Source organism: Lissotriton vulgaris, unplaced genomic scaffold (assembly GCF_964263255.1).
Source record: "Lissotriton vulgaris unplaced genomic scaffold, aLisVul1.2 SCAFFOLD_968, whole genome shotgun sequence".
Taxonomy (NCBI): Eukaryota; Metazoa; Chordata; class Amphibia; order Caudata; family Salamandridae; genus Lissotriton; species Lissotriton vulgaris.
The window spans coordinates 691,079-716,993 of record NW_028255614.1 but is presented as its reverse complement, the minus strand read 5'-3'; the positions used below and the strand labels follow the sequence as shown (position 1 = coordinate 716,993).

Genomic DNA, 25,915 nt, shown 5'->3' with positions numbered 1-25,915 from the left:
AAATGAGTACCATTGATTTGGAGAACAATAAACGTCTTCTGTTTCAGCGCCAAAATATCGTTGAGGGTGCCTGTCTGCTTTATAAATACAAGTTATGTTCTAAAGCACGCATCAGTTCTGTGGGATGTGATGTCTAGTGATTGGCAGGAGCATAACAAAGCTTCTGTAACCCCTGTGGCACAGCCCCCCAAACCTTTCACATGGTACCCTGCCATTTCAAGGGTCCCCACACAGGCCAATGAATATCTGTGAGATATGGTAGACTTGGGAAGTGGCAGGGGTGGCTGGCATGTTTGGGCACCAGTCAGGCGGGCAAGTAAGTGGTGGGTGAGTGCATGCAAGGCGAGTGGCAAATAATACAAAATAAATTCACTTACCTTGCCTGCTGCACGTCCGACGTCCTCTTAGATACCTCCTTCTTCGGTTCCGTGGGCTCCAGACTTTTTATATAACTCATATTCAGCAGGTGGGCTTTGTGCGTGGTTGAAATGGTTGGCAGGGCGTGCACCTGCCCTTTTTTTGCCGTAAATCACTGGGGCATAAGTCAATGTGTGCATTATTATATTCTTGTTTCATGCACAAACCTAACCTTTCTTACACTCAGTTTTGTCAGTCACTGGCTTTGTTAGACCAGATTAGCAAATCTGCTTGGAATTGCACTATTTGCCCACTACTTTTTCAAAAATTTCTTGGGGTGAGAACGGGTGGCTCGCGGTACCGTGTCCCTGAAAAAATTTTCACGGGAAGGTGTGTCACAAACATGGAAAGTTTAGAAAGCTGTGATGTAGAGGGATGGGGGGTCGGCGGGCTGCCGGGGAATCGTCTCCAGTGTTGGAGTTGGGTAGGGACGACAGGCACTCTGCAGTGTTGGGGAGGCGGGTAGTTCTAAGTTAGCCATGCAGGGCGGCAGGGAGGGGGTTGGAGTTCTCTTTTGATAGAAGGAATAGTTATTTCTTTTTTATAGTCTGTAATGTTAGAGATAGGATGGAACGGCAGCCAAACTTACTAACCAACACACCCTGTGATGTAGAACACCAGCACAGTCAAACATTATACCGCGCACCACCACGAACAATCAATCAGATAGCATCTCCAAGGTCTCCCCACAAACACACATTATACCAAGGGTGGGAAGAGAATCGCACTCTTTGTCGCTGAGACATGACCCTGCAAATAACCCCTGGATGCGACTTCTTTCTTTGAACATTAATGGCCTAGGAGACAATTTGAAAAGAGGGTTGGTACTGAAATACCTTAAACGACATCTGCCTGACATGGCCCTCTTACAGTAAACCTACCTAGTGGGCAGTTCCTGCAGAGCCTTAGACAGGTGGGGCTATGTACTAGCAGTGCACTCCGGCTTTACCTCCGAATCGAGCGTAGTGGTATTCTTTTAAGGAAACAATTTCCCTTTATGATCGATTGGGCATGGGCAGATGAACAGAGCAGATTTGCAGCAATTACTGGGAAGTAGGAGGGGAACCAGTAAATATTATCTCGGTCTATATGCCACCGGCATTACATAACATAGCCATGCCGTACCTGAGCAGATTCCTATTAAATATTCCGGAGGGAGCACTCCTGATAGGAGGAGATTTCATCATGACACTGTGTCATCTTCAAGATTGTCCCCCCCCTATGAATCCGCCATGCAATCACTCACAACTGGTGGATTCCACTCAGGGGCTCACAATAGTCACTCACAAATTGACTTTGTTCTTACCATGGTGGATCATGTTCCCCATTTCAGAGATGTACCCCATCTGGTGCTGGGAATCTCAGACCATTCCCCTCTGTGGGACTGTTATGTGGCGGAGACACAGTGTGCCCGTCGAAACATATCTCGACACCCACAAGTTTCCGCATATTTGCACTGGACTGGTGCAACTGTGGTCTTGTGGGAGGCCTAAAAACAGTAATAAGTGGCCAGGGAATCTCCTTTATGGTAGGCCACAAAAAAGACTTGAGAACGCAATATTAGACTTGGAAGCTCGGCTGACGAGCCATCACACAGACACTCAAAACGCACTAACTCTCAAAAAGTTGGAATATAGACCAGGCAAAGGAAGCGGCTAGAGCCAAGCAGTCAGCGACACAACATAGATTATAAGAAATAAGAGACAAGGCCGGACAATTATTGGCCTGGCTTGATAGGTGAGAGAGTGCAGACAGGTAGGTCCGGGTAGTCTTCACAAAGACTGGCGAGACCTTGAGTGACCCGCAAGACATCGCTGAGGCATTCGCTAAACACTACACTCGCCTCTACACTCCTGTGACCGCAGCTGAAAACTCGAAATACCTTTTGTTAGATCTCCCTCTCCGCACTCTTTCCCTAGGACTTGGCATTCATGGAGAGTGATCCCACTGTCAAGGAAATAACCTTGGCTATTCATAGTATTCAGTCGGGAAAGGCGATGGGGCAACTGGCCTCCTGATAAAACTTTATAAAATAGCGGCCACTCATGTGGCACCTCACCTTCTCAAGATATACTTGAACGGGCAGGGGTACTACCAAGTGATAAGCTAAACCAGCGAAGATCTGCTCCTCATACTGTCTCATCTCTCTGCTTAATGCAGAGCCAACATACTAGCTAAGCTGCTAGCTCCCAGACTGATTTAGCTTATCTCCAAATTAGTGCACCCGGACCAATCCGGTTTTATGCCAGGGAGAAACACAGCCCTTAATTTGCACTGACTTAATGGGGTGGTCGACAGAAAGAATACAATACAGGAAGACGAATTGGTTCTCTCCCTGTATGCCTGTATGGCCTTTGACACAGTCGAGAGGCCATATTTATTTGCAGTCCTAGAATGAATGGGGTTTGTTGCCAAATTCCTGGCGTGATTTCGCCTCCTATACACGGGACCCATGGTGCAGGTCGTGGTAAACTGGCGAGATGCAGGCACCATTCCTCTCGGGTAGGGAACGCTGCAGGGTTGCCCCCTGTCGCTGCTACTCGTTGCCCTGCTTCTCGAGCCTCTGGCAACCTGGATCAGAGGTGACCCACTGATACAAAGACTTTGTTTGACAGAGGGATAAGAAGACCGAATATCCTTTTCTGCAGACGATAATTTATTATATGTCGCCACACCACGCCACTCCATAGCCAGGATAATGAATATATTCAGAAATTTCTGTAAATACTCTGACAATTCTATAAATTGGTCTAAGTCCACAATCTTTATACTACATGGCCCTCCCCCAGTTCTTCCAGCGGAGTGTGAAGCAATGGTGGTGACCGAGGGCTTCTGATATCTCGGGGATTTTCGTCACCGCAAACCCAGACTGGTTTTACGTCCATAACCCACAGGCACCACTGACGTGCCTCCGAAGTTATGTCCATTACAGAAGAACACTGCCGCTGTCCCTACTAGGACGTGCTTCACTTTTTCAAAATTATGGCTCTTCCCTGCTTCCTCCATACTCTACAAAACACACCACAGGCGATTCGGTATTCCTACTTCCAGGCTATTGATTCTGAGGTGCGGACTCCCCCACTAATATCAATGCAAATGTTAGTGAGGGGGTGGTACAACGGGAGAATTGCATTGCCGAATATTCAGACATATTACTAGGCAGCCCAACTAGTAGCCATTAATCAATTGATGCACCAGGCTCAGGTTGAGCTGGCCTATAGAATGGACAGACTCTTCCTGGGCGCTGGGGGCTACACACGAGCATTATACACAAAACCCAGAAGCAATAACCTCCCAGGTCCCACGGTGCAAACGATCAAACTCTGGAATCTAGTACATAAAATTCTGGAATGGCATAATAAAATAACACAAGCCACACCACTTTGGGAAACTAAGAGACTGGATCGGTTGTCTAAGTGCCCCTGATTCGATAAATGGGACATCCTATGAATCTCGAAAGTGGAGATCTCTGGACAGGGGGAGGGTAGTTCCATTTGCGAACTTACAACAGTAGTATAATCTCGCCACAACCAAAAATGTTAGATATCTGCAGGGTAGGCATGCCCTAATGGCAGTAATACCATTGGTGAGTACCTTCCCTGAATCCTCCCCGCTGGAGGACAGACTTCATGGATTGCCTAGTGATCTCCCTGACATATCAAAAAATAGTGCATAACTCCTCAGATTCCCTCCAATGGCTCCATGGGCACTGGCAAAGGGACATGGACTGGCAGGAAGTCCTTTGTTCCCCATAAGAAGTGGCCATATCCTCGAAACTATGGCTGATCCAAATCAGAATACTTCATAGATCCTATCTTCCTAGAGACACGTTGGTCAAAATGTGCTGAAAAGTTACCTTGACATGTCAGCGACTGTGTGGGCAGGAAGGTACATTCTATCATATCCTATGGGAATGTCCAAGGATCAGACTATACTGGGAACCGGTCATTCGCATAATGGCACAAGGGAGTGGGACGAACCTACTGACGGAGTCGAAACAGTGTATCCTTAACATATGGGAGGCGACGGATCTGAGTCATAAAGATCAAACAAGGGTACAATTAGGTATGACAATAGCTAAACGAAATGTAGCTTGACACTGGGGGACACAATTCACACCAGCCCTTGGGGAATGAGAAAGAGACATGGACTGGTCCACAATCACCAAGCGTGCTGTATATGAAAGCAGGGGTTGCCAAATTAAATGAGAACGGGTCTGGGGTAAGTGAAATGCTCATAGTGGTGGGTTCCGCTCCGGCCCCTCTGTGTGCACCAGCTGGGCTGTCACGGGAAATGGGAAACCTCGATAATGAGACACATTGGACAAATTAAGCGTAACATTTAACAAAGCAAACTATATTGAAACACTGTGAAGGGTTTGAATTAGGTACAGGAAGAAGTGACGCTCTTACGTGTATGTTTAGGAGTTGAAGATCATAGCTCGTGAGTCCACAGTGCAGACAGGTCAGGGGAACCAAACCCAGAGGAGAAACAACCCCTGCAAGTGTGTGGGTCAAGACCCACACAACACATATGAGACAAAGTCCTGTGCACACGTAAATAGAGTAGTTAGGCTTTGCTGTCAAAACCCAATGTATACAACACTGTTATTAGAAAAAGTAATAGAGGTCGACTTCCAGGGTTTCACGTGGTATAGATTGTATTTCAATTGAATCAGTACAAACGAAAACAAACCAGCCGACACGTGTTTCGTCACACTGTGCAACAGTGCAACTCTTCAGGGCTGGGAAGGACATAAAAGGAAAAAATATAACTGACAGAACGTGATGACCAACAAAATTTATTTTTGCCGCATGTCTAGTGCACAAAGTGAAGAACAAAAAAGTCACCGATGCTACTGTGGATACCCTAAAGTGTAAAATACATTGTATAGTGACATATGGAGCACAGATTGGAACACCTAAATAAGTGTAGTGTAGTGGGAGTGAAAAACAAAGTTGCGAAAATTATGTAGACGGATGTGCATGAAAACAATAGAAAGTGGGACAATAAATTGAAACAATGACGGTATGTTCATCGCATTCTAAGAGAAAACAAAAACCATAAGGACAAAGAAAATAGCAAGATCAATCTTATGTATGGGAATAGATAAAGTATGTTCTTCGCAGTAAAAGAGAGGGCAAAACTGTATATTATACAGAAAGTGGCGATATCAATAGTACACATAATATTTCCGTCGTGAGATTTAAGATGCCTGAACTAGAGCGATAAAGGACAAAAAACAGGCCAAACTCATGTAGAGTATTGCGTGAGCTCAGCGGTAATACACTATTCTAAGTAATATTGCTAAAAACGGTAAGGCAATATGAGAAGTTCCCATAATCACTTCATATTAATCTCTGAAACACGTGCACAGTAGGACACAATCGTTAAAACATGCTACTCAAAATACACATTATTAGGTCAAAAGCAAACCTAAGCGATTAACGAGATATCAGTGGCAATATGCTGGGTCTGGTCCTGAAATATTTAAATAAACTAATTGCCTTGCTAGAAATATGTAGGCACTTGATAAACCCCACCTGGTAAATGTAATCAGTGTATTGGTGCAATGGAGCAATTGCAGTAAGGCGACTACAAAAAGTGCGGAGGCCCACATCAGAATGTAAGCACCGGAAAGGAAATTAGTAAACATGGTATACACGAATTGAATTCAATAATCAGGTAACCGTAAATGTGGTAGCTGGAAACAAAGGGACAGTCGGACAAGAGTGAAAAGATGTTGGTCTAGCGATAGTGCTCCATATGTCACTATACAATGTATTTTACACTTTAGGGTATCCACAGTAGCATCAGTGACTTTTGTGTTCTTCCCTTTGTGCACTAGACATGTGGCAAAAATGTATTTCGTCGGTCATCACGTTCTGTCAGTTATATTTTTTCCATTTATGTCCTTCCCAGCCCTGAAGAGTCACACTGTTGCACAGTGTGACGAAACACGTGTCGGCTGGTTTGTTTTCGCTTGTACTGATCCAATTGAAATACAATCTATACCACATGAAACCCTGAAAGTCGACCTCCCTTACTTTTTCTAAGAACAGTGTTGTAGAAATTGGGTTTTGTCAATAAAGCAAACTATATTGTTACCTGATTTGTGGACATTTTTGGCTGTTATGTTATTATTACTGCAACCAACTTGTCTACTTACTAAAGTAAAAAGATTTATTACAAAAAAAAGAAATGCAGTGATAGAGAAGTGCAGCAAAGAGGGAAGAGGAGCTTATGAGGCTACTGGGTATTTATTTTTATTTTGATGTGAACCGATTATTCCTTGAATGTGTAGAGGAAATTGGCAAAATGTATTCAGAACCCAATTAAACCATGATAAACAGCACATGAAGATTTTTTTTTCTATCAGGGAATTGTGAGGTTCAAAGCGGCGCGTCTTTCTTTTTCCTCCATTTATGATACTTTGTGCTGTTGTGCCAGTTTATGTGTTGGACTATAAATTTGGAGCTATTGTATAATGGTAATCATTGATAGTTTACAACCTATAGTTCATAAACTTTTCTAGCCATAGGAAACATTGTCTAAAATTCAGGACCAAGTTCCGGGCGAAGTGCTTGGTTATGGTTGGATGGAAGGGAGGGGCGATTGGGGGAAGTGTGAGGGAACACTAAGTTCCCTTTGTTCTACCTTGTTATGGTTTCAAGGTTGTTTTTAAATCTACATTACATTACCATGCATACTGTACATTTACAAGACTCGATGAAATATGTCATTAAAAAAAGTTCTTTAAAATTAATATTCACATACCTGTTGGAAACTGAGGGTTCACTGCATATTTACCGTGTAGGGTTTGCAATGGTGGCAATCTATTCCTGTAGTAAACAATGTTGTATTTGCAAAACGTATCTCAGTAAATATTTTTCAATCTTCAAATGGATGATTTTCTTATGTGAAATTGTGAATGCTTGGTTATCTCAAGAAACTAATAGATGAGGCTTAACACCTGATGCCAAAAAGGCAAGCATCGATATCTCTGGGAGAATGCCATTCAATATATTCTCATAAATGTCTCAATTTGAAGCTATTCCACAACACATGAATGAGGTTGTCCTAATTTATCTAGCAGCACTGAAATTATGTGTCACCTTGTGAATGAAAATCTTAGCTTGAGGATAACAACATAGCAATGTTTGGCTTTCCAATTACCATTTACTTCACTCCAAGAACCTACCAGAACGTCACATTTGTATGGCTGCTTAGTCTGGTTTATTAGCTCAGTTGAGTAATGCACCAGCTGAGGTATTCTGTTTTTAAGTTTGAAACCAATAAATGCTAGTCCTACGTAGCTATTTACCAGTAAATTGATGTAAATCCCTTAAATCTTTGATTCCTGTGGGTATAACTTGGTGAAATGCATTAACTGTTGAAACAGCTTATTATTTTATCCCACCAGCATTCACATTATATTTTATATAGGTCTTATATTTATTTCAGAATACACTGCAAAATGGAGGATGCCCAAAACTATTTGCATTTATGTTTATATTTTGCAAAATATATACTTGGAAAAAATCACTCTAAAGAGCTTAGTATTGCCAAAATTGATTCATAGAATGTTTGTGGAGGAGTCTTTTTGGGAGGAATGGGTACTCACCATAAATGAAATGGGTTTGCTGGGGAGCACAGTCTGCTTCTTTATATATCAATTAAAACAGCTATTTTCTGCCTACTCTCTCTCATATCTTCTGCTGTGTATTTCTCCTATGCTCTTCTTTCTGCCTCTCCTCTCTATAACCTTTGTAGAAACTTTACCTCTCGCCAGCTCTTTCCTGTCTCTTTACTTCCACACTACATTCTGTCACATGCCACCCAAACACCACCAGATTTCACTATTTAAGATTTTTGTCTGAGTCTTACAGGACACCAAAGTATTTATTGATTAGCTAAGAATTTCAGGCAGACAAATACTACCCTTCACAAACGATGCCCTGCAGCGCATTACAGTCTGTCTTCATCAGACATCATTCTAACCCCCGGTATGAGCTTTTGCTTAATTGCCTCTTCTTTGGCTCCCAGATTGGTGGTAGTGGTATTCATTTCAATCTGTTCAAGTATATTTTGGTCTGTGCCCTCAGCCTCTATGCAGTTCACAGTGCTGGGCAAAGCAAGAATAATGGCGACAGCAGCTTCAGCATTGGTGCCAGCAGATCCGGTTTAATTATTATTATTTTTTTTTTTATTAATTGAATTTATTAAGCGCGACAGCTACCCCTGAGGGTTTCCCGGCGCTAAGGGACAGATCGACTACATAAGGCAGGAGAATTAGAGATCAAAGAGCCAGGTCTTCACCGCTCTGCGAAATCGTATATGACAGTTTTCCATTCGTAGGGCCAGCGGAAGAGAATTCCATAGTCTGGGTCCTAAGTTTGCAAAGGAACTACCGCCCATTCTGGTAAGTTTGAACTTGGGTACATTGAAGAGATGAAGGGATGAAGAACGAAGAGCACGGGTAGGGAGGTAGTGGATGACAAGGGCTTGAAGGTAGAGGGGTGCTGATCCGATTCTAATCTTGTGGATAAAGCACAAAGCTTTGAATTTTATCCGGTTATCAACACAGAGCCAATGCAGCTCTCTCAGGCGTTCTGTAATGTGGTCCCGTTTGTGACAGCCACAAAGAAGCTGGGCTGCTGTATTTTGCACCAACTGAAGGCGCCGTGTGACGGCCTTAGAGGACCCCAGATAGAGCATGTTGCCGTAATCCAATCTGGAGGTCACCAAGGCACTCACAACAGATCTCTGGGTGTTTTTGGGGAGCATCCAGAAGATTTTGCGCAGCCAGCGTAGAATGTTAAAACTGGTGGCTGTGACTCAGTTGACCTGCTCTTTCATGGATAGTCTCCTGTCAATGATTACACCCAGGTAACACACTTGTTCAGATGGAGTTGGGAGGGGACCCATGGTAGTGGGCCAGTGACTCAGGTTCCAGAGATCTGGTTTGTTGCCAAGAACAAGGACCTCCGTCTTACCACCGTTTAACTTGAGTAGGTTGTTGTTCATCCATTCGGATATTTTGCTGAGTCCTGTTTGCAGAGGAGAGTGAGCCGTGGGATCAGTTTGGGACAGTGAGAAAACAATTTGTGAATCGTCGGCATAAGAGAAAAGGTTTAATCCAGAACATTGTGCAACAAAGGCCAAAGGTGTGACATATAAATTAAAAAGAAGAGGGCTAAGAATAGACCCTTGGGGTACACCATGGGGGGATGGGTAACTCTTGGAGGACGATGACTTGGAGAAAATTTGAAAAGTGCGGTCAGATAAGAAGGATGCGAGCCAGTCCAATGCTTTGTTTCCAATACCGATGGCTGCGAGGGATTTAAGAAGGATGCTGTGTAACACAGTATCAACAGCTGCACTGAGATCGAGTAAGATCAGCGCAACTGTTTCTCCTCGATCTAAGAGCAGACGCAGGGTATCCGTGACGCCCAGCAGGGTCGTCTCCGTGGAGAAACCGGGGCGAAATCCCGATTGGGAAGTATGTAACAGGTTGTTGTCTGTCACAAATTTTGAAAGATGAACATGGATGTGACGTTCCAGGACTTTCGAAAAAGCCGGTAGTAGTGAAATGGGACGGTAATTGGCGGATAGTTTGGGATCAGCTGTTGGCTTTTTCAAAAGCGGGGTGACCATGGCATGTTTCCAACAACTAGGAACGGTAGCAGTAGCAAGTGAGTTGTTTAGCATTTTGCAGATGGTGGCTAGATGTGAGGAGTTCAGGGAGCGTAGAATCTGGGTGGGCAAAGGGTCTAACGGGGATCCTGTCTTGATTTTGTTCAATGTTTCTGAGAGAGTTATCGGGCAGAGGTCAGGCCAAGCCAGCAGTAGAGGCGAGGGTGACCCAGAAGTGTTTATGGCCACAGTGGACTGATCTCATTCTTCAGATTGCTAGGGGGAAAAGTTCATTTAGGCTATCCTGGTGATGATTCTTCATGAAAATGGTTGTAAGGGCACAGTATTTAGCGATTTTTCAGATTCTCCAAGATTTTGAGAGTCATACCCTCAAAGGGATGAAGCTGGAGATAGTGAGGCAGTTACGGTCTGCTAACACTGGCATAGTCCTGGTCCCCAGATTCAAACGGTCCAGAATGGGGGGCAGGGCTTTCAGTGTGGCAGCTGGACAATTATGGAATGGCTGCCACAGGGCCTTAGGGTAGCTAGCTGCCTGCTGAAATTCAAGAAGGAGTTGAAGACCTTACAATTCCCTAGGGGCTAGTTCATCTTCTGTAATCTGGAACTGTAGGATAATAGTTAATTCCTGTCTGAGCGCCAAGATACCCGTAGGGTGATAGCAGCGCTATATAAGAACACAATACAATACAATACATTATATCACTCCTAGGTGTTAAAACTGCCATGGGACTGACATTCTCTAGGCCTTAGGATCTAACCTTTTTTCTTTCTAATGTGGTGCTCAAATGTAGCCTTTTCTTTGAATTCCTTACCTTCAGGATGCAGATGTAATAGTCATTAGGTCTTTCAATGAAGCTTATATGGAAATTATAGCAGTGCTCTGGTGACGTTGCAGATCCTCCCTCAGAAAGTTTGTCAATGTAGGCTTTAAACTCAAATTGAAGCCTCCTTCCTTTTCCTTGGCCCACCATATCCTGAATCTAAACATCTGGACTTCCGAAGGGCTTAGAGTCTTTGCTTTAAGTAGCGTAGCTATTCTGTGCCTGAAGCCTTTTGGCTTGTTACTCCTGCATATTTTGGGAGATGGCTGACCTTATGACAAATCATTTGTAAGAACATAAACAAGCACCATTGTTCAAGCTAGAAAAAGTTTACATCAATCTTTAAATGTAGAGCCTTAGAAGTAACATGGGCGTTGTAGATGCCTTTGCCACATCCATGGATACTGCAGTCATGCTGTGCAGACATACTTGGATGTGGTCAGATCAGAAAATGCACAAGCTAGGTAATTAAATGTGGTATTAGATATAGAATGCCTTTTGATAGATAAAGTTTACTGATCTTTGGAGAGGCTCAAACAGAGCAAGAATATGGCTCGGTCACTCGCCCGTGCCTCTGCAGCTCACCAGTTCCCTCAGCAGTAAGGGAAGTTCCATGACTACAAATGTTTCTCCTTCAGCAGACCTTGCTAACCAACAGATGAAGACTTTTTTGCGCTAGTCTACTTCACCAGCTAATGTTCAACCCCATGACTTAGTCTGCAGAGTGCACAACACTCCAGTAGAGGGATGGACAGGGGCTTCCTGGTGAGATGGGAGACATTACTTAGGACCAGTATGTCCTTTGAATCGTCAGATTAGTGCACCCCCTACAGTTTCCAGAAGAACCCGCCTCTTAATTTCCCACAGAATAATATCCTGGCGAAGAAGTCCTGTCTTTGCTAAACAAAGGACCTGTTGAGATGATCCCTCCTGACAAAAAAAGTCAAAGTTGGCATCCCAGCTATTTCCTTGTGCCTAAAAAACAGCAGATACTCAAAATGGCCACTTAGATACGTGTTTTGAGCCCTACAGGGTCAATCATGGGTGGTATCTTTAATACAAATATTTCCACATTCCTGCTAGTAGATGGCACATGAGAAGTGCCCTATTTCTTATGTGATGAGAGGCAAAAGTATGCCTGTATCGTAGATAGAGACTTGGACGCTGGATTTATTTACATCATAATGCAGAGAACTACAGGCCCTTTGCAGAGCTGCTACAGCCAGTGTGACGAAGAACCTCAGAAGCGTAGTGTATCTTGTTTTTGTGGAGTAAACTTCTGTTGGGGTGTGAATGGATATTTACATGCAGGTAACCAATGGTTAATCGGGTGAGAGAGTGCTCTAAAGGATTAGGGTATTCTTGCTTGCATGGAAACTCTTCAGGTATGCTGCTTTGGGGACTTTGAAAGTGCACAGCCAGGTACTGAGCGGGAAAGGAAGCTATGTTTCAAACTCAGGCCCTCCCAAAGGGAATGTCCTGAAATGCCCTGAACAACCAAAGGGGTGGATGATCAAGCACACAGTTGAGCTAAGCCACTGGCAGATAGATTGCAAGAGGATATCGTAGGCTTAAGCCTCTCTGGACCAGGTGTCTTGGTACCGAGGAGTAGCTGTAGGAAGACAGGATTTGTCTGTTACGGATGTCAGCTCCTGAGGGATGAGATAGTACACTGGTTGAGAGTTCCATTTACCAGGTAGGGGCCCCATCTCCAGACATGGACCTTATTTAATTTGCAGCCACTAGTTTCACAGCCTTTTGCTCGAGGAGCAACCGACAATCATGGAAACTCAGTGGGATCCTGAGTAACACATGTGCCCGTTTTGCCTAATTGCTTATTGATGGCCATCACAAGGAATGTGGATACACTCCTGGGTTACATTGAGGCATGGTCAAAGTTGCCTCGTGCCGCAGTGAAAAATAAGAGATCAATAAGAAACTTCAATGTTTGAGAGTTACTAGGTTAGGAATTAGTGGAGTTAGCTATATGCTTTTCAGAATTTATGAGATGTGTATCATATATGTGACCCAACAATGGTTGTGGATGTGTATATAGTTGAATTGAGTTCTACCTGAATAACAATGGCACCCTCTCTCTTTCACACACAAGTGAATGTTAGTCTTCACTGGGTTAGATGAATGGTGGGCATAAGTTGAGTTTCCAGACTACTGATTACCAGATGGAAGCACATTATGTGATGAGATGTGAGAGCATTGTATTAGTAGAGCATAGTCATGTCTGTGACCAGGTACCATATATTTCCAGCTCTACAGCCTGCATTGGAAAATTCTCTTCCGTTTGTCTTTCCACTTTTGTGTGTTCTACTCAGGGTGATTTCAAAGATAAAACATCATGGTGCACTGTAATCCTGATTGTCCTAGGCTGGCTGAGTGGACTTAGTTTCTCAGTCTGAATCCTCTGTAAAAGCTTTCTCTGAGACAGGATCACATTTGCAAGCTACTAATATATATGCCCCTAAGCCCTTTATCCAGTGGCTGAGGGTTCCCATGTTTGGGCTAGAGGTGGGGGCAGGGTTGAGTGAGGGATTTTAGGGAGAAGCAGCACTTGAGGTAGAGCAGAAGAAAACAAGCGCACTCAAATCGAATGCAGCTAGAAGGAAAAAAAAGTGGTCCATGAACACAAGCAGCAGAAGGATACAAGTCATCCATTTAAAGGGACAGTAAACAAGCTATGCTGTGGGAGAAGGATAAACACAACAAGAGGAAGAGAAGCCATTGTGTAAGAACCAAGCAAATGAGATTGATAAGAAAGCCAAACAATGGTAAGTAATGAACCGACCCAAAGCTCACTGTAAGTATTGGTATTGTCCACAATAGGTCTTCAACAGCAGACTGATAAAAGTGGTCTGTAAGAGAGACCTAAAAAAGAGTTGCTGCAGCGTCAAGCAAGGAAGTTGTGCCTACTTAAATGGATTATATGTTGCCTTTCGCATATGGGGCTAGGTTTTCAATGTTTTTATGCATCTCAGTTCAACACTGTAGCAAAATAAGTATCTGCGGTCCTAATTCATCAGCAGTTATAGACATAATCGAGATCAGCTAACATTTCTGTAGATGGAGCAAAGTACCATCCAAAATGTGACAGTATTACACATTCTCTCTACTTTGGCCCTCATTACGAGCTGAAGAATTTCACTGAGAGCAACAACTCAGGGCGAAATTCCAATTCTTCCTATTCCAAGTGTCTCAGATCGTGGAATTATGGGGTCTGCAAACTATGGATCTGATTATACCAGGCCTATATCTACGGCAGCATGAGCTGTGGGCTTTTACAGCACAGCCCCCACCTGATCCCTACAACAGAATGATGGGAGCAGACAACACTTACTTTGATTCAGCACACACACACACCTGGTACCCAAGACTCCACCTCCCCATCCCCTGGCCCTCCTGCTGAAACTTTCCACCTGCCTAAAGCAGGTGGGAAATGTCATGGGTTTTCCGCTGAAATCAGGACAAACTCCACTGAAAAATGATTCCCGGTTTAGGGGAAAAACATGTAATCTGTGAAATTTGGTGTAGGGATAACAAGATTCCAGCTGGTGTCCTCGCACCAAATTCATGATACTCCTAATGAGGGCCTGAGTATTGGAGTAGGGATGAGAAGGGAATGTCATTGGCAGGAACGGATGAAGGTAAAGAGGAACCAATTTCAGATCAATGCTTGTAGCCTCCTGAATGCAATTGGGACACTTTGTGATTGCTGGAGTACAGCACATGAAAGCCAATAAAACAAGCATTTACAATGCAATGATCTCAGCATTGTTAAAGTTAGAGCTATCGGCATTGCTCATGACATTATTTTTATTTATGTTTTTGTTTTTAAAACATATAAATAAATGGCATTGTCATTTACAATGCCAATAGCTTAATCTCTCGCAAATGCGAGACCTATTGCATTTGCACCCACACACAGAGCCACCCACATACAGAGCCACCCACATACAGAGCCACCCACATACAGAGCCACCCACTCAGAGCCATTCACATAGAGCCACCCACACAAACAAGGAGCCACCCACACAGAGCCACCTACATACCAATAAGTCACCCTCACACAGCCCCACCTACAAAAAAATCTACCCACATATTACGGTCTGTACCAGAGTGTTAGAAAGATTTCAAGACTTCCATACACAGTGTGTGGCGGTGGCCAAATCATTTGCCATGTGCTATTAGAGAGTAAAAGTGCTATTCTAAAAAATCAAGGGACGTTCAGGTCTAGCAATGGGGAGCTGGAGACTGAACTAAATTTGTACTCCTATATTACGACATACATACAAATAGATTTGTTGTGGCTTTTAATTGCCATCCGCATCTAGAGACATCTTGCAGACACAAAGGATCCAACTGATGCCCAGAAATGCAATGACAGCTCAGTCAACTGGGCTTACTAGGAGCAGATTGTAATCTACTATTATAAATATAATTAAATCCTACTGAGTAACGGCAACGAACAGCAACACATTATTGGAAGACTACAATATCTCCCAGGTAATAATTAAGGCTGTATACTCAAGGACTTCAAGCAATTTCATAAGTGAGTAAATGCGTTTTAAAAATGCACGTTACATCCAAGAGGCAAGTTATTTTACAGTATGCAAATTTTAAACGTTTAGATTTAAATCCTATCGAGTACTGATGTCACTTAAATGTTGAGGACTAAATATTCCTGTTTTTTTTTTTAAGCGCCTGTAGTAGTCAACATGAAACTAAAGATCTGTCCTGATCCCCTATGCCAATAAAAGTTATCAGTGTTGATAAATATCGATTTCTGACTTGGGACAGTTATACTTTTAACACTTTACATTGTGTATAAGCTGCCATTTTTCTTTCTCTATTTATGTCTAACGGAAGTCAGAGCGTCTTTCAAATTTATATCGTTGCCCAAAGTATTCCACTAAATCATTTTTGAAACACACCACAGAAATAAAATACTGAGAGAAAAATAAAAGATGGTAGTTGTATGTTTTATACTCTGTGCCTCTGAAACTCCTCATTTGCATTCTGTCACCTACCATGAAGAGTGCCTGCCACCACGGACTAGTTTGTACCTGCTGTTGATGACAAGTAGAGAGTGCTTGCCTGTGATTGGAGCCAGATATACGCATCAGGTGACCGGGGAGTAAGAGGACTCTCATGGTACTAGTAAAGGGCGGTAGTAACAGAGTCCCACAACCAAAGGAAGCAAATACTAGAGCAACATAGTTGTACCATCGCATTATACAACTGGTACAAGCAGTGGCGTCACTGGGGTTGGTGTCACCAGGTGCGGGTAACTCATGGTGTCACCCCCTCACGACTTACCGCATGGACTACCTCTGTCGGAAATGTACGGTGCTAGGTACTGTCTTACTCCCTCTAGCTCCCTCTCTCTGTCTAGCTCCCTCTCTCTGTCTTACTCCCTCTAGCTCCCTCTGTCTCCCTCTCTCTCTGTCTTACTCCCTCTAGCTCCCTCCCTCTCTGCCTTACGCCCTCTAGCTCCCTCTCTCTCTGTCTTACTCCCTCCAGCTCCCTCTCTCTGTCTTGCTCCCTCTAGCTCCCTCTCTCCCTCTCTTACTCCTTCTAGCTCCCTCTCTCTCTGTCTTACTCCCTCTTGCTCCCTCTCTCTCTGTCTTACTCCCTCTAGCTCCCTCTCTCTGTCTTACTCTCTCTCGCTCCCACTCTCTCTCTTACTCCCTCTAGCTCCCGCTCTCTCTCTTACTCCCTCTAGCTCCCTCTCTCTCTCTTACTCCCTCTAGCTCCCTCTCTCTCTGTCTTGCTCCCTCTAGCCCCCTCTCTCTGCCTTACTCCCTCTAGCTTCCTCTCTCTCTGTCTTACTCCCTCTAGCCCCCTCTTTCTTACTCCCTCTAGCTCCCTCTCTTTCTCTCTTACCCCCTCTAGCCCCCCCCCTCTCTCTGTCTTGCTCCCTATAGCTCCCTCTCTCTCTGTCTTATTCCCTCTAGCTCCCTCTCTCTTACTCCCTCTAGCTCCCTCTCTGTCTTGCTCCCTCTAGCTCCCTCTCTATCTGTCTTGCTCCGCCTAGCTCCCTCTCTCTCTGTCTTACTCCCTCTAGCTCCCTCTCTCTCCGGTTTGGTCCCTCTAGCTCCCTCTCTCTCTCTTACTCCCTCTAGCTCCCTCTCTCTCTGTCTTGCTCGCTCTAGCTCCCTGTAGCTCCCTCTCTCTCTCTATCTTACTCCCTCTAGCTCCCTCTCTCTGTCTAGCTCCCTCTCTCGCTGTCTTATTCTCTCTAGCTCCCTCTCTCTCTGTCTTACTCCCTCTAGCTCCCTCTCTCTGTCTAGCTCCCTCTAGCTCCCTCTCTCTTGCTCCCTCTAGCTCCCTCTGTCTCCCTCTCTCTCAGTCTTACTCCCTCTAGCTCCCTCTCTCTCTCTCTTACTCCCTCTAGCTCCCTCTCTCTGTCTAGCTCCCTCGAGCTCCCTCTCTCTCTGTCTTACTCCCTCTAGCTCCCTCTGTCTCTGTCTAGCTCCCTCTCTCTCTCTGTCTTACTCCCTCTAGCTCCCTCTGTCTCCCTCTCTCTCTGTCTTACTCCCTCTAGCTCCCTCTCTCTCTATCATACTCCCTCTAGCTCCCTCTCTCTGTCTAGCTCCCTCTCTCTCTCTGTCTTACTTCCTCTAGCTACCTCTGTCTCTGTCTTTCTCACTCTAACTCGTCTCTCTCTCTGTCTTCTTACCCCCTCTAGCTCCCTCTCTCTCGCACATTAAACCCGGGGGGGGGGGGGGGGGGGGGGGAGGAAGGGGGCTGGACCCCCGCCCCCCCCCCTTTTACACTCTCTGCCGCTTTCATGTGGTTGTTTTTTTAAAGCTTTTCAAGATGCAAAAAGAAATCTGTGTACAAGGCACCAGCGAGTTTGTAGACGTGAGAATGTTACGATATGTAACAGCTAAAGTAAAAGCTAATTTCCAAGCGGTTAATACCCCCCCCCCTCTCCGCCCCCCCCCCCCTCTTTAGCACTGTGTCTTTTTCCATATAAATGGCGGGGGCCCCTCATTACTACACTTTTCAAACTTTATCTAATGAGAACATTTTAATTCGAATAGGTGAGAAAATATCTCGGTTCGCTTTTGTTTTTAAAGCGGATCGAGTCTCTCCGAGGCCTTCGGGTGCGGTGCAGGGGGTGCCATGTACAGAGGCCTGCTGGGGGGGCGGGGGGCGCAACCAGATGGTGTCACCCCCATGTGAGGGTGTCACCCGGTGCGGTCCGCACCCCCCGCACCCCCCTAGTGACGCCACTGGGTACAAGTGCCCCTGATGAGGGAGTTGGGTGAAGGTTGGCGAAGGACAGGATCATAACCTGTGAAGGACAGTATACCAAACATTGAAAATCAACCACAAACTAAAAATAATATAACGAACAGGACCAAAAGGCCCTAAAAATATGCACCGCAAAGCAACAGTCCCCCCCCCCCAAAAAAAACCATCAGGAGACAAGCCAAAGGGTACAACACACCACGCACCACAAAGTGAGTGAGGCAATGCTCATATGGCCAGACACTCCCAAAGGAGCAGCATCTCTAAAGAGACAGTCCCCTAAGTAGCAACAACAAAGGACTAAAGGTCTTCAGCCACTAAACCGTATGGAACCCCACAACAGCAATTCACACACTAAGGTACAGAGAGACAGATACACACCCAAGGTAACAACGTTCCAAAGCACAGAACCTCTAAAAGTCAGCACTAAATTGACTATAGCTCCACCCTCAGGGTGGAACTTCCCCACGGACTGCACCCCTCTAACACCACCTCCTGTGGCATCCCAAGACCCCTGTCAGCCTCACCTTGCGCACGCCTTTGTAGATATAGAAGTAGAGCTCACGGCCCACATTGAAGCAGACCCAGTCCCCGTTGCCAGACTGGTCGTTGACATTGACGAAGGAAACCTTGACGGGGTTGGAGCCTTGCGAATTAAAAGGCACCCGGTTGGGACGGCTGTACTCGGAGTTGCTCAGCAGCTTGTAGAGGCCTTCTCGAGTGGTGAACGGGGTCTTAATCTCGTTCATCTTCTTCTGCCGCCATCTTGGGGAGCAGCATTCATCCTGCCCTATGCCCAACACTAGCAGGCGCAGATCTACTTTGCTTCACTGGTCAATTCTATCAAGGCATGGAAATGGAAAGGGGACACGGATGCGTAGCTCACAAGCTAAGGGTTTTAATAACAAGCTTTCACCTCAGCTTCCCTCTTGTCCCGGTCTGCGCATCATTGCCGGCCGTGTGTGCGGCTTACAAACAAGCACAAATCAGGGTCAGTAACACCGCAGCTCTCCCTACCCCTAACAAGTCCAGACACCGACACGGGGTGATGGTATTTGTATGTATTTAATGCGTTTTTATATAGCGCGGACTGTACCCGGAGGCGTCACAGCGCTTCACAATAGGAACAGTAATGATACATGAGAAGATTACGAGTGAACAAATTACAAAAGCAGACGATCAGTTACATGAGGCAAAAGTGACAATTGTGAGCAAACAAAATACAAGAGGTAGCAAAAGGTACATTACAGGAGGAATAGACTGGGACCTTGGCGAGAGGGCGGGTGTAACGCCCACCACTAGAAAGGGGGCGGGGCTTAAAAAAGCAAAAGACGAGAGAGAAATGCCCCCGAATCTGGAAAACGATGGGGCTTAAATGGAGTGAAGCCCCTCTCCTCCAATGGCTGGCCTCCGTTTAGGGAGCCAGCCAATGGAGAAGAGGGGCGGGTTCAAGCCCCATACCTAAAAAAACCTAAACACATAAATTTGCACCAGCGATACTGGGCATGCCCAGCCTTTCGCAGCCGAGACCTAAAAATATATTAAAATACTGCAGTAGGCCTATAAAAAAGCGATTAATGACTTACTCTGTGTGAGCTTGTGCAGAAGGAAACAAAGGAGAATGTGAATGCTCCCAATCTGAAGCAGCTGGTTCCGAGGTCTCTACATTTTGGGTAAGATTTCCCCAGAAAGCTAGAAACCCATTTGATTTAAAGAGGTGAAATCCCCTGACGTTGCCACTGGATATTTCTGCTTTTGGAGGGATGAATGCCAAAAGGGGGCAAGTTGGCGAAGGCCATTCAAAAGGCAGTAAACACGCGAAAAGTTGTGTCTTATTGGTATTGAATTTTTACCTTGTGTTTGCCCACCATATTTACACACAGAAATGTAATCTACAATAAAGTGGGTGACAATTAGTGTGTAAATAAGGAGGAAAAAATCCCCCAAACCCCAGTGTTTTTCATTGCGCTTCAGGAATTATTTTGCCTGTGAATACATATAATACAGTTTAATTGCTAATGCATGCTTCTGCAACTTTCACTCCAGTGTATTGTCTGACCTTAAAAAAGTCGATTGTTGGTAAATCTAGAGGAGGAATATGCATGAAAATCGTCTGTGCCTAATCCTGACAAAGTCAAAAGTTTCTCCAAATCGTATTAGAAAATGTGCAATTCATTAATCTCTATCAAGTGCTGCAACACCTGCACATACCTAGTGCAATTTCAACAACAAAAATATATATAAGAGGGCTCCCAGTGGTCCAATAAAGTCTAAGTCCCTCTGATGATATTCCCTCCCCAGCTCAGCACTTCACAACATGCGTCAGGACCCGGTTCAAGGAACTCTTCAGCTGCTTTGAGGTGGAGGAATTCTATGTGAACTGTACCTCCCCTGCTGACCTGGAGACTCTGCGTGGTAAGCTGGAGGAGACCTCCGTGGGGATGATGCAGGTAAAGTCTATGAATTAGTTACAGACTATCACTTTGGAAACAAAGGTTTGCAAATGCACTGGTGTGAAAATAAAATCTTGCCTATGCAGCCACAGACAAATTTTGCACCACATTAAACACACTTTGTAAAATGCCAAGTATATTGAAATGTATCCTGTGCCCTGGCTGGTAATCTGCATTCACAATTCATTTTTATTTTTATTTTAAATGTTTCAAACCTTTTTCAGTTTTGTATTTCAAATATTTGGAGTTTTAAAGCTTTCGTTTCAAGTTGTTTCACTAAATTCCGAGGGGCTATCTGAAGACTGGCTGCAGTCAGGGCACATTAGCTCGATGCCTGTGCTCATGGTCTGAAAACGTCTGGCAAAAACATTCTCTCAGAACACATATTGTGAAGTTCCTATAAATCTATACAGGATCTGAACGCTTAGACAATCTAAACTAAGGGATTGGTGTTCAGACTGATTCCAGACACCCCCACAGGATATGTTCGCCTGTTGACCAGCTAGCTCACAGTGCCACTATAAGCCCCCACAACCTTACCAAGGAGCGAATAGTGTCAGGGAACTATCGAACATTACATCCCTGTCCCCTCAGGGAACATGGAAACAGTACAGTACTTTTTGCTCAGTCACTCGTGCTCACTTTGTCTCAGAGAGATATGCAGAATAAACTGTGGGGACATTTTCAATAAGTATTTATCAAACTAGAGTCAGTCTAGTGTTAAATACGTGTGCTGCAACAACCATGAGACAGAAACCGATATATATGGTTATTAGCACCAAAAGAGTTAATAAAATATAGAATTCTGCCATAGCGCTAAAACAAGGACTATATGCAGGCATATAAATACATGACAGTAGTAATGCGTACTCCTATGATGCAATCCTAACTAGATGTACCTAAGTGTACTCAGAATGTATGGAGGTGTATAGCCAAGAATCCCCCTAGGAAAGAGACAACCCCATTACCTGATGTGAGAGAGCGTAGGACCCCGTCTTGATCTTGAGTTGAACACCCCGCTAGGGATGTCAGACTACTGTGTGCTGGAGTTTCTGCAGGCAGAGACATCAGCTTCTCATGTCAGCGTGTCAGCATGGACGTCTTTCTCCTCTGGTTTTCCCAGCTAACATGTGGTACTTATAAAAGATACCCTCAGGGGTTCTACCTTAATGTGGCATGGTACTGTGGGCATGTCAGACAAGGATGATGATAGTGGTGACCCTTATACAGAAGTATTATGCCGAAGATGGTAATCCAGCTGTGAAACTGAGAATCCTCATGCATAATAAATGAGAAGTTTGATTATGCATAAAAACGTATTGATTTTTGCATGTATTGTGTGGCCCTGAACCTTGGGGACCATTCTAAAGAATATATACATGAACTAGAATGTATGTTGTCTGTATTACATATTAGTTAATACGGAGTCACAACTTTTTCCTTAATCCTCACCCAGCACTCCCCTCCCTCCGTCATTCCTATATGGGCACAAAAAATCACTGAAAAGTAAAAAATAATGTCTCTTTTTGATATGTTTAACCATGAAAAGGTTGATATAAGTGCAGTGTGAATAATAAATATTGCACTTGTGATTTGTTCTTTCTCTCTATTTATTTAATTTTTTTTTATTATACTGCATATTGACTGCTCTCTCTAGTCTGGGACCCCTCTGTCCATAACATAGTAAAAGCTCACTGTCACGTTGTAGTAAAACACTCAGTTGTAAGTTAAAGAGCAGCATCTTTCAAAGTTGTTTTACACTGACAATACAGTGTTCCCTGTTGTAGAATTGTCAGTAGGCAGTAGTTAATTTTCTGCAGGAGGATTACATTCAAGAGGTGGCTAATACCAAATTGCGATTATTTGTGTGCAATTAACAAACGTAGGATAAATTCATCTTCTATAAAAATGCAGGAAAACATACTATTCCCTTGAAATCCTGAACATCCCAGGCGTTCTGCAGACTTGACTCCGCTTCCTAATACCTGCAGTTGACATTGTGCGGCTTCTATCCTGTGGCCATGGTTGGCCTAAGCCTAATGGCGAAGTCGTTGATTGTGGAAGCTTTAGACCTTTGTTCTAATCCATGTGTCTCTTTCCTTAAAAGCCAATATTGAGAGAGGTTAAGTGCGGGATAAACAACATTTGTAACCACTGATTGAAGCAAAATTAACTTATAAGTCTTCTAAAAATCTCAGAAAATGGCAATGTATTGCCAAGAGGGGGTCATTTTCTTACATATCCTGCTGTCTGCTACCACTTAATGCTGCAAGTAGGGCATACGCCCACACCATAATTTTCAAATGTGTTTTCAAACTGTGTCCTATGATTGTCATCTTACTATTGTGGACTGTAGTGCTTTGCTACTGGTTATGTAGCATGCATTAGTTTAGTAAGCGCTTTGTCTTCTTTTGAATTTGGGATGGGCTATTCTATCTGTAAAGAAGCAGTGTTGAAGTTTCACAGTATCTGTGACATAACAGTTTTGATGAGTCTGGGTGTATTACAACCATATGGGAAACACATGCTTGTTCAAGCTAATATTATTTAATGTGACCAAAAATTTCTTCAACATTCGAAAACACTTAGGATGTTGCAGCGCGTAGAATATGCAGGAATGACTTCCATTTTAGACCAAGAATGTTCCAAGTGAAATACATAACTCCACCAGTGACATTCAGTGTACTTTTTCCACACAAATTACTCTAGATTTTGGATTCGTGAAATTCTATGTGGACCCATCTGGAATAAAGGAAGGCAACTTCTGACACATGGTTGGTTCTCATTAGATATCATGAGAGGGCTATAGCTTGTCCAGGGTACCCATTAGTACAGAATCCCAGAACCCAAGAAGCCTAATTTTGCCCCACTAAACTTGGTGAAAATGAATTCAAACTCTCTGCATGCCTATGCATCAAACTTCTAACTTTGTCTGTCTCTGTCTGTGTATCGGGGATATTTGACATCCTAGGCAATCTTGACTATTCAGACAATAGTGCCATATTTGATGCTGTAATGTGGCAATCTGTTATACCTGCTTTTGGAATTTTTGGTATCTGTCTGCTGCAGTCTAAACCTTGTGCTGGCTCAGCTACTCAAATGAGTGAACGGATGCTGACCTGCCAGAGGATCTCTGGCAAACCCTGCAGTCCTTTCTCTACGGATTGGAATATATGACTGTACACAGATAGCAGCCACAGACCTTTCCTTATTACCTCCATCCTCTTGTCTTTTCATCTTGTGCACCTCTATTTCCCTTCCTTCTTCGCATTATGTCCCACCCTATAATCATTCTCTTTGGTCTTTCTTATTCAGTATTCCCAACATTTGTATACAATGGTATTCTTCCACTCACTCCCCTTTCTATCCTTTCTTTTTTCCACTGCAGACTTCTTTCTCATCATCCTCAGATTTACCCCATCATAGTTCCTTTCTGACTAGACAGCACAGTTTATTTCACTGTCTCTCTTTTTTTCTTTCACACCCATTTTTTTGCAGTTTTCCAGGTGCCACTGCTCCAGCCCCTAAACATCTTTTCCACTTAGTCATGTGGATGGCTTTCCTCCTGTCTTGCTGCTTCTTTATGGTTGGTCTTTCCTCTTTTTGTACAGTCATTTGATAACCATCCTCTAAAGCAGACTTTGTCACTAAAGGTTAATGAATTACAGACATGGCTCAATCTTTGTTTCCAGGACACCTTTGGCCAAAGCATCCCCAGCATCTGTAACCACGTGATGGAAACGGTAGCACAGCTCTGCAGGATGGGAAAGGTGAGTGTTCACTCCTTGTGCACATCTTTTTAAAGTTTTTTTTATTGCCATTTTATATTTGAACATGTCGCAGCAGTGTGTTACAGGGTAATAAGACAACACTTAGCCTCAATAACGACATCCATCACTGTGATTGAGACAAGTTTAGGTAGCATAAACGTTTTACATCAACATTGATCATATGGAAATAACCCCGTGCTTTTAAGAAGAGGGGACATTTCAGCATCAGAACTATACTATGGATCTTTATGACGAGAGATTTAGGCTGCCAGGTATGTAACCGGAAACACAAATATCAATAATAAGGAACACAAAAGAAAAAAGATACTGATGGACAGGGAGACTGCAAACATAGAAATAAACCAAGCAGTATCGCATCCCCAGTTCTCAATGCCCATGGGCAATGGCCTTCAATAAACAGGGGTGAACAGAGGGGGCTTCCTCCCGGTGTCCTTAAGGATATTCAGGACTTTTCAGATAGTGCCTATTGCATAGTGTGAAGTGCAGGGGAATTTAGTCTCCTATGTGTCCTCTGTCTGAGCAGTATGGAAAGCTCAGTACAGAGTTAGTATTTTCCGGATTATCCAGAGGTCACCCCTTCAGTCTGGCCTACAGGTGTCCTGGCTAAGTCACCCTCTGGTTGTTCGTCACCTTCTACAGATTCCTCCCCTTGACCATCCCAAGTCACCAGCACCTCTGTCCAAAAATCTGCAATAGGGCAAGCCTGTATTCCTCTAGCCTCCTCTCTGGCCTACGCCCTCTCCTCAGCCTTCGCCTATTGGGTGACAACCTCCCTCAGGGCCTGAGCCGTAGGATCACTAGTTGACCTCTAGGTCATGGCTAACTGTATTTTTGCTAGCACCAGCGCTAAGTCAATGAACCTTGTTCTACTTTTAGTGTGCCCAGTCTCAGTTGTAATCCCAAAAGACATGCCTCCAGAGTGCATGAAGGGGACTGGCCAAGTGCTGTCTCCAGGGCCCTAAGTACTTCTTCCCAATAGGGCCGCAATTTAGAGCAGTGCCATACCAGGTTTGTATAATAGTCATCTAAGTGACCACTTGGGTAGGGGCGGGGTTCCCCTCCATATACCACCTGTACTTTGTGAGCTGTCATACACGTCATATGTATATAGTTAAATTGAGTATATTTTAACCTCGTATTCCTGTAGAACTTTCGTGGGGAGGCCAAAACTCTGCGACTCCGGGTTGGATAATTCCCATTCTAGGATCTATTCCCATCTGCCCTGCAAGGCTGCTAGAGGACTACGTAACATTGTTGCAAGGGGTCGATAGAGCCATGTCACTAGGTGCCTAACTCATCCCATTGAGACCATTATTTGTAAAAGATCATGTGTCAAAGGCTCTTCTCGATTCCCACCCCCATCGGTCTCGGAACATTCATGTCAGTGCTTCATAGGTAAGGAATTGTCCCAGCTGCAAGTCATACAGCTCCATCAATTCGTCCAACAGCAGTAAGGTACCTTGGTGGTAGCAATCACCCACCATGACAAGCCCAGTATCTGTCCACA

At 44.2% G+C, this 25,915-nt stretch overlaps 1 protein-coding gene across 1 annotated transcript in view; it reads left to right on the top strand.

The window, feature by feature from the left end:
* The window catches only part of LOC147659060 (uncharacterized), a 140,158-nt gene that overhangs the window by 99,038 nt on the left and 15,205 nt on the right, over nucleotides 1-25,915 (top strand). The window contains exons 8-9 of the mRNA XM_086951999.1: nucleotides 20,466-20,614; nucleotides 24,310-24,387. Of these exons, the coding sequence (XP_086808125.1) occupies nucleotides 20,466-20,614; nucleotides 24,310-24,387 (227 nt within the window). The remainder of the gene's footprint in view (nucleotides 1-20,465; nucleotides 20,615-24,309; nucleotides 24,388-25,915) is intronic.